Genomic DNA, 9,960 nt, shown 5'->3' on the forward strand with positions numbered 1-9,960 from the left:
AAGGGCTGTTGCTGAAGCTGAAGTTCTAATACTTTGGCCACCTGATGTGAAGAGCTGAATCACTGGAAAAAACTTTGACACTGGGAAAAACTGAAGGCAAAAGGAGAAAGGGGTGGGACAGGACGAGATGGTTAGATAGCATCACCAACTCAGTGGACATGAACTTGGGCAAATTCCAGGAGACAGTAGAGAACAGAGAAGCCTGGCACGCTACAGTCCACATGGTTGTGACGAGTCAGATACGACTTGGTGACTTAACAGCAATAACAACACGTGCAAAGACTCACCTGAACCCAAATGTTCTTGTTACTTTATCTGTAAGAATGAAAAACTGGGGGAAAAGAAAAGACTATCAACAGCTTAACAGATAAATAGAATTGGTAACTACATGCACATAATGAAGTACTACTCAGCAATAAAATGAAATTATCTATACTACATTATGGTCAAAAGATCAATCCAAGATAAACATATAACAATCCTAAACATACATGCACCCAACAAGGGAGCACCTCAATATATAAGGCAAATGTGAATGGATATGTAAGGAGAAATTGTCAAAAACACAGTAAGGGGAAATTTAACACCCCACTTACATCAGTGGATGGAAACTCAATAAGGAAACATAGATTTTAGAGGATACATTAGACCAGATAGACTTAATTCACACGTACAGAGCATTCCATCCAAGAGCAGCAGAATATATTTAAGTCCACATGGAACATTCTCCAGGATAGATCACGTAGCTGGTCACAAAGTAAGCCTTGGTTAATTTAAGAAAACTGAAGTCTTATCAAGCACCTTTTCCAACCCTAATGCTATGAGGCTAGAAATCAACTACACATACACAGAAAACAAAACAAAACAAAACAAAAAAACCCTACAAACATGTGGAGGCTAAATAATGTTATGAAACAACCAATGGATCACTGAAGAAATCAAACAGGAAATTTAAAAAATATACCTGGAGACAAATGAAAACAAAAATATGATGATCCAAAACCTATGGGACACAGGAAAAGCAGTTCTAAAAGAGTAGTTTATAGTGATACAAGCTTACCACAGGAAAAAATAACAACATCAAATGAACAGCCTAACATCTATAGCAACTAGAGAAAGAAGAATAAACAAAACCTAAAGTTAGTAGAATGAAATAAATCATAAAGATCAGAGCAGAAATAAATGATAGACTAAAAAAATTAAAAGAAAAGACAAAAAAGCTGACTCTTTGAAAATATAAATAAAATTGATAAACTTTTATTTAGTTAGACTTATACAGAAAAAAAGGGACAGGGCTCAAATCAGTAAAATTACAATTTAAAAATGGAGAATTTGTAACAAACACCACAGAAATACAATGACTCAAAAGCGACTACAGTGAGAAACTGAACAGTAATAACATGGGACAACCTAGAAGAAATGGACAAATTCTTAGAAAGGTACTATCTGAGAAGGATGAACCAGGAAGAAATATAAAATACGAACAGACCAATTGCCAGTACTGAAATCAAATTAGCAATTTTAAAACTCTCAACAAACAAAAGTCCAAGACCAGATGGCTGCACAGGTGAATTTCAGCAAACGTTTAGAGAGAAGAGTTAACACCTATCCCTCTGAAACTATCATTAAAAAAAAAACAAAAACCTGCAGAGGAAGGAACACTTTTGAACTCATTCTATGAGGACACTATCACCCTGATACTGAAACCAAAGAAATCACACAACACACACACACACACACACACACACAATCACAGGCCAATACCACTGATGAACATAAATGAAAAATTCCTCAATTATCAAGCCAAATCCAACAATACATTAAAAGAATCATACACCATGACTAAGTGGGGTTTATTCCAGGGATGCAAGGATATTTAAATATCTATAAATCAATCAGTCTGCTATACCACATTAACAAATGGAAGAAAAACCAACTGATCATCTCAATAGATACAGAAAAAACCTTTCAATAAATTTCAACATCCATATATGATAAAAATTCTTCAGAAAGGGGCATAAAAGGGCATACCTCAACATAAGAAATACCACATATAACAAACTCACAGCTAACATAATACTCAACAGTGAAAAGCTGAAATCATTTCCTTTAAGATCAGAAACAAGCAAGGATGCCCAATTTCACCACTTTTATTCAATATAGTTTTTTAAGTCCTAGCCACAGCAATCAGACAAGAAAAACAAATAAAAGGACTACAAATTGGAAAAGCGGTAGTAAAATTCTTACTGTTTTCGGATGACATGATGCTATACAGAGAAAATCCTAAAAATGATACCAGAAAACTAATAGAACTCACAAATGAATTTGGTAAAGTTGCCGGATACAAAATATACAAAAATCTGCTGCATTTCTATACACTAACAATGAAATATCACAAAAAGAAATTGAGGAAACAATCTCATTTACCATCACATCAAAAAGGATAAAATAGCTAAGAATAAACATATCTAAGGAGGCAAAAGACCTGTATTCAGAAAACTTTGATACTGAGCAGAGAAATCAGAGATGAAACAAACAGATGGACAAGAGATACCATGTTCTTAGACTAGAAGAATCAATACTGCAAAAATGACTATAATACCCAAACCAATCTACAGACTCAATGCAATCTCTATCAAATTACCAAGGGCATTTTTCACAGAATTAGAACAAAAAATTTTACAATTTGTATGGAAACACAAAAGACCACGAAAAGCCAAAGAAATCTTGAGAAAGAAAAGTGAAGCTGGAGGAAACAGGCTTCCTGACTTCAGAATATACTATAAAAATACAGTCATCAAAACAGTAAGGTTCTGAGACACACACACAGAAACATAGATCAATGAAACAGGACAGAAAGCTCAGAAATAAACCTAAGCACCTATGGTCAATTAATCTACAACAAAAGAGGCACAATATATAATGGAGAAAAGACAGTCTCTTCAGTAAGTGGTATTGGGAAAATTGGATAGCTATGTGAAAGAATGCAATCAGAAATTCTCCAACATCATACACAAAAAAAACTCAAAATGAATTAAAAACCTAAATGTAAGACCAGATGCTACAAAACTCAAAGAAAATATAGGCAGAACACTCTGACATAAATCACAGCAATAGTTTTTTGGATCTGCTTCCTAAAGTAATAACAACAAAATAAAAACTAAATTAAACTCAAAAAGATTTTGCACAGCAAAGGAAACCATAAACAAAACCAAAAGACAACCTACAAACTGGGAGAAAACACTTGCAAACAATATAACCGACAAGAGCTTAATTTTCAAAATACACAGACAGTTCATACAGCTTAATATCCAAAAGGCAGCGGGGGTGGGGGGGGGGGCGGGCAGAAGACCTAAATAGACATTTCTGCAAAGAAGACAAAAATGACAAGCACATGAAAAGATTCGCAAAATTTCTAACTATCAGAGAAATGGAAAACAAAACTACAATGATTTATCACCACAAAACAGTTAGAATGGCCATCACCCGCAAGTCTACAAATAATAAATGCTGGAGACAGTGTGGAAAAAAAGGAACCCCTCTACACCATTGGTGGGAATGTAAATTGGTACAACTACTATGGAGAACAGTACAGAGATTCCTTAAAAAACTAAAAACAGAGTTACCACATGATTCTGCAATCTCATTCCTGGGCATGTATCTGAAGAAAACCCTAATTTGAAACATGTGCCTCTCAATATTCACTGCAGCACCATCTGTTGTTGTTGCTCAGTCGCTAAGTTGTGTCCCACTCTTTGTGACCCTATGGACTACAGCGCACCAGGCTTCCCTGCTCTTCACTTTCCCCTTGAGTTTGCTCAAACTTATGTCCATTGAGTCAGTAATGCCATCCAACCATCTCTGGCACCTTTCTCCTCCTGTCATCAATCTTTCCCAGCACCAGGGTCTTTTCCAACGAGTCAGCTCTTCCCATCAGGTGGCCAAATATGGGAGCTTCCGCATCAGTCCTTCCAATGAATATCCCGAATTGATTTCTTTTTGGACTGACTGGCTTGATCTACTTGCTGTCCAAGGGACCTGGAGAGTCTTCTCCAGCACCTGAGTTTGAAAGCATCAATTCTTCGGTGCTCAGCTTTCTTTACGGTCCAAATCACACCTGTACCTAACTATAGGGACAGTCAATATACAGAAGCAAACTAAATGTCCACCTACAGAGGAATAGATAAAGATGTGGTACATATATACAATGGAATGTTATTAAGCCATAAAAAGAATGAAATAATGAAATAACCAGCAAAGCCCAACAATACTGGAGTGGGTAGCCTATCCCTTCTCCAGTGATCTTCTGATCCAGGAATCAAACTGGGATCTCCTGCATTGCAGGCAGATTCTTTACCAACTGAGCTATCAGGGAAGTCCAAGAAATAATGCCATTTGGAGCAACACAGATGGAACTAGAGATTATCATACTAAGCAAAGTCAAGTCAGACAGAGAAAGACAAATATCACGTGTGTTCTGATTGCTCAGTCATGTCCAACTCTTTGCGACCCCATAGACCGTAGTCCATGGAATTCTCCAGGCCAGAATACTGGAGTGGGTAGCATTTCCCTTCTCCAGGGGATCTTCCCAACCCAGGGATCGAACCCGGGTCTCCCACATTACAGGCAGATTCTTTACCAACTGAGCTTTTAGTGAAGCCCAAAGTCAGGGACAGTGTTAGTTGCTCAGTTGTGTCTGACTTTTTGCAACCCCATGGGCTGTAGCCTGCCAGGCCTCTCTGTCTATGGGATTCTCCAGGCAAGAATACTGGAGTGGATTGCCATTCCAGTCTCCAACATATCACATGATATCACTTAAATGTGAAATCTAACAAATGACATATGTGAACTTATTTACAAAACAGACACAGAAAACAAACTTATGGTACCAAGGGGAACATCAGAGGGAGAGGGGAGATCCAAAATAGGTGTTTTGGATTAACATACACATATACACACCACTATATATATAGTGGTGAACAACAAAGTCCTACTATATATACAGCTTCTTCTTCTGCATCACTTCAGTCGTGTCCGACTCTGTGCAACCCCACAGATGGCAGCCCACCAGGCTCCGCCATCCCTGGGATTCTCCAGGCAAAAACACTGGAGTGGGTTGCCATGTCCTTCTCCAATGCATGAAAGTGAAAAGTGAAAGCGAAGTCGCTCAATCGTGTCTGACTCTTAGCGACCCCATGGGCAGCAGCCTACCAGGCTCCTCCGCCCATGGGATTTTCCAGGCAAGAGTACTGGAGTGGGGTGCCATTGACTTCTCCATATATATATAGCACAAGAACTATATTTAACATCTTGTAATAGTCCCATCACTTCATCGGAAATGGATGGGGAAACAGTGGAAACAGAGACTTTATTTTGGGGGCTCCAAAATCACGGCAGATGGTGACTGCAGCCATGAAATTAAAAGACGCTTACTCCTTGGAATAAAAGTTATGACCAACCTAGATAGCATATTAAAAAGCAGAGACATTACTTAGTCAACAAAGGCCCGTTTAGTCAAGGCTATGGTTTTTCCAGTGGTCATGTATGGATGTGAGAGTTGGACTGTGAAGAAAGCTGAGCGCCAAAGAATTGATGCTTTTGAACTGTGGTGTTGGAGAAGACTCCTGAGAGTCCCTTTTTCTGCAAGGAGATCCAACCACTCCATTCTAAAGGAGATCCAGTCCTGGGTGTTCACTGGAAGGACTGATGCTGAAGCTGAAACTCCAATACTTTGGCCACCTCATGCAAAGAGTTGATTCATTAAAGACTCTGATGCTGGGAGGGATTGGGGGCAGGAGGAGAAGGGGACGACAGAGGATGAGATGGCTGGATGGCATCACCGACTCGATGCACATGAGTTTGGGTGGATTCCGGGGGCTGGTGACAAGGAGGCCTGGCGTGCTGTGATTCATGGGGCCACAAAGAGTCGGACACGACTGGGTGACTTAACTGAACTGAATAAGCTATAATGGAATAGAATTTGAAAATATATATCTATACATATATATATATCTGAATCACTTTTCTGTATGCCTGAAACATACACAACACTGTAAATTAACCACAATTTCTTAAAAAGGTTAAAAGAATAAAAACAAAAATAAAAGAAGTTTATGGAAAATGGGAAAAAAGACCAACCAATTGATATACCCAACAACATGAATAAATTTCAAAATAATTTTGCTGAGTGAACGGAATTAATTTTGGTAATTTCAGCAAACTGATTCTTAGGAAAATTGATTTTTCAAGCAGTTCATCTAAAAACAGAGGAGTTGAGGAGTAGGAAGTCTATACAGGTCTTGACTTTAAAACAGCTCAGCACAAGGCCTGTATATTAATAAATTGCTAATTCAGTTGTCATTTTTCTTCATGTATATAGTCCCCTCAGAAACCTCAAGGACGGAGGAATGGATGAAGAAGATTTCCCCATGGACGGAGAAAGGGATAAAGATTTACGGCTGAAATATTACTCAACCATAAGAAAAGAATGAAATAATGCCATTTGCAGCAACATGGATGGACCTAGAGGCTATCATACTAAGTGAAGTCAGAAAAAGATCTAATACAACACAGCAAATCAACTACACTCCAATAAAATAACAGGAAAAAAGAAACCCCAAAGAGACAAGTACAACTCTAACTAGCTGGATAGGTAGGCAAATGAGAGAGTCCAGTCAGAGTTCCAGGGCTACCCAGATCCTATTGAAATCATATTCCTAACATGAAATCATATTCCTAACATTCCAAATCCAAGTAACCTGGAGTACACAGTAACTCAGAAACAGTTCTATTTTCTGTCACAGGCACAACAAATGTAACATCCATTATAGTGCAGCTTACTGTTCAACAAACTTTGAGATAACACAAGGGAAAATATTTTCCCATTTCTCTAATGAATTCTCACACTAGCAGTTCCTTTCTTTCATTTCCTACTTCAATCACAAATACAATGACAAAATAAGAAAAATGGTTTGGGATTTTTATATTTTATACTCTTATCTGCCAAATTCTCTGAGGATTTAATTCCACAGACCTCACATCCCTCTTTGAAGGACAGTTTTAAGATACCCAGGTAAGCAGGAAAAAAAAAAAAAAAAAAACACCACAGGATGAGAAAAAAATTTCCATACTGTTATATACTCAAGATGCTATTATGTGGTCGAGAAGGAACTATCCAACACATCTGGCATGTGTTCAAAAATAAACAAGCAAAGTTGTTGGTCTATTCTCCAGCACTGTCCTTAACATACTAACCATGAAAGGTCACTCTATCTGATTGCTAGGAACTCTCCCTTGAATTCCTCTTCTCCACCATAGTTAACCTACCAAAGTTAAAGGGAGGGGAAAAACCACAAGCAAAAGTATTCTATTCTCAAGTGAAAGTGAAAGTCACTCAGCCATGTCTTGACTGTTTGCGACCTCATGGATTATACAGTCCATGGAATTCTCCAGGCCAGAATACTGGAGTGGGTAGCCTTTCTCTTCTCCAGGGGATCTTTCCAACCCAAGGATTGAACCCAGGATTCCCAAACTGCAGGCGGATTCTTTACCAGCTGAGCCACAAGGGAAGCCCTTCTATTCTTAAAGATGTCTACAATTTAAGATCAGAAAATTCACTGCAAGCATTCTCCTAAAACTGCTAATCAGTAACAAGTATTACTCAAAGAAAACTATTCTCCTCAACCAGTTCTCTGTGCAATCTGAAAGCATTCTAAATAAGAATCCACAGCAGAGTCTGTTGTTTTGAACGTACCAGAAATGAAAACATCTTTGCCAGCATAAAGAAAGTGAAGAGTAAGTATGTTCACATCCAAACTGAGACAGGCTACAAGGGCATTTATAAAAGGATCACAGATCATCTAGATAAGTCACACACTGTTTAAAAGTAAGCACATCAAGGGTACGAAAGTTCCTATGATTTGAAATAACAAATCTACTAGAAAAATTGGACTTAGTCCAATGCATTAAATGTGAAGTATTACGCTAATACTTCATAACAAAACAGAATACTTCATCTTTTTCTTTCTCCTGTCTTCTAATTTCAGGTTCTGCCTCACTAGCAGTATGTAAAGGCGGGTTCTTTACCACTAGCACCACCTGGGAAGCCGCATGTAAAATCAAAGAATTCAGTAATATTTTGCAAGTATAATGTCTTAAGTTGGTTTGCTGCTGCTACTAAGTTGCTTCAGTCGTGTCCGACTCTGTGCCACCCCAGAGACGGCAGCCCACCAGGCTCTGCCGTCCCTGGGACTCTCCAGGCAAGAACACTGGAGTGAGTTGCCATTCCTTTCTCCAATGCATGAAAGTGAAAGTGAAGTCGCTCAGTCCTGTCTGACTTTTAGTGACGCCATGGACTGCAGCCTACCAGGCTCCTCCATCCATGGGATTTTCCAGGCAAGAGTACTGGAGTGGGCTGCCATTGCCTTCTCCGTAAGTTGGTTTATATAAGAAAAAAAATCATCTGTGTATTAACTATGAAAGTTGTATTACATCAAGAAAATTTAAACAACTAATTCAAGAAAACATTTGGTTTCCATTACTAGAAAACTGAACATGATACCGGAATCAAAAACTAAGGATTTAACTAATGAACCTTTTTCATAATAGCTTTTCTATTTTTGGGGGGGGAATAATTTAATTAAATCTTGAATACTAAGTTTTGTTGACTAACATCAAAGTCTGACAGTAATCATAATCGCTGTCCCATACTTTTTGACCTGAACCAAACTACACAATGCTGATGCAAACAGCCAAGCTGATTCATTGGAAAAGACCGTAATGCTGGAAAAGATTGAGGGCAAGAGGAAAGGAGGCGACAGGACAAGATGGTTGGATGGCATCATCAATTCAATGCACATGAGTTTGAGCAAACTCCAGGAGATAGTGAAGGACAGGGAAGCCTGGAGTGCTGCAGCTCATAGGGTCACAAGAGTTGGACAAGATTTATCAACAAAACAACAGCAACCTGCCTTAGATACACATAGCCAAATATACATAGAGAGGTGTTAAAAAGTCTCACTCATCTGAGAACCAGAGTTTATTTAGAATTTGGAAAAGCTGTATCTAAATCTACACATCTCCATTTAAAACAGTGAAATAAAACTGAAAAACCTTAGTACCTAAACTCTAGGATCACACTCAATAAAAGGCACAAAGAAAAGCTCCATCCAGGAAAAGGTTCCAAGGTGCCAGCATCTTAATTATTAAAGAATTTAAAAGGCAAGGCCAATGCAGATTCACACTGATCCAAACGAGATAGCATTAAACAATGCAGCTAATCCACCTTTTGACAGAAATAAATGCCTAAGGAGAGTACCCACTCCACTCATACAAAAGACTGCCAAGAAGGCGGTGTTTTTGTGCTGAGAGGAAAAGATTTGAACGGGAGGGGTGTCAGCTTTAAAACAGTTCCTAAAATAGTTGCTTAAAAGGATAAAGAATAAGAGAACTTACAAAGGCTTTGAGTCACGCTTGGTTCCAGGAAAAGGATACTCTGGCTCTATGTGAAAGCAAAACCCAGCCATTGTAAAACAGATACCCAGATTTTGTCAGCAAAATGAAGAGTAATGTCCATTATTTCCCACAAAGGCAGCAGAGCCTTTAACTTGGGAGTCCTGTTTTTTCCTGACAGGTAGATACTCTGCAAAAGCAACAAAGTAAACTAAATATGAAACGCTTCTAAATTTCAACCCTATAGTCAAAATGCCAAATTCACAAATGCATCAAAGGTCACAGAGGAACAAACTTCCTGTTTTGTTACTTAAACTCATTACCTTCCTCCTGAGCTAACCAATACAGAATTTCCTCCTTCTTGTTTTGAGGCTGACAAAATGAGCACGGTATACTTCCAACATACTAGGAACAACAGACAGTTATCCAGGATCAAGGAATAAAATTTGGTATCATTTACTAAAACCCAGTTGCACATAATCCATGTCTTTTATTTTTTCATATGATGAA

At 38.4% G+C, this 9,960-nt stretch overlaps 1 protein-coding gene across 1 annotated transcript in view; it reads right to left on the reverse strand.

Moving 5' to 3' along the window:
- The window catches only part of CNOT6L (CCR4-NOT transcription complex subunit 6 like), a 91,971-nt gene extending 82,432 nt beyond the window's left edge, over positions 1-9,539 (reverse strand). The window contains exon 1 of the mRNA XM_052642050.1: positions 9,454-9,539. Coding sequence (XP_052498010.1) covers positions 9,454-9,524 — 71 coding nt within the window. The 5' untranslated portion in view covers positions 9,525-9,539. The remainder of the gene's footprint in view (positions 1-9,453) is intronic.
- Between the last annotated feature and the right edge of the window lie 421 nt (positions 9,540-9,960).

Source organism: Budorcas taxicolor, chromosome 6 (assembly GCF_023091745.1).
Source record: "Budorcas taxicolor isolate Tak-1 chromosome 6, Takin1.1, whole genome shotgun sequence".
NCBI lineage: Eukaryota > Metazoa > Chordata > Mammalia > Artiodactyla > Bovidae > Budorcas > Budorcas taxicolor.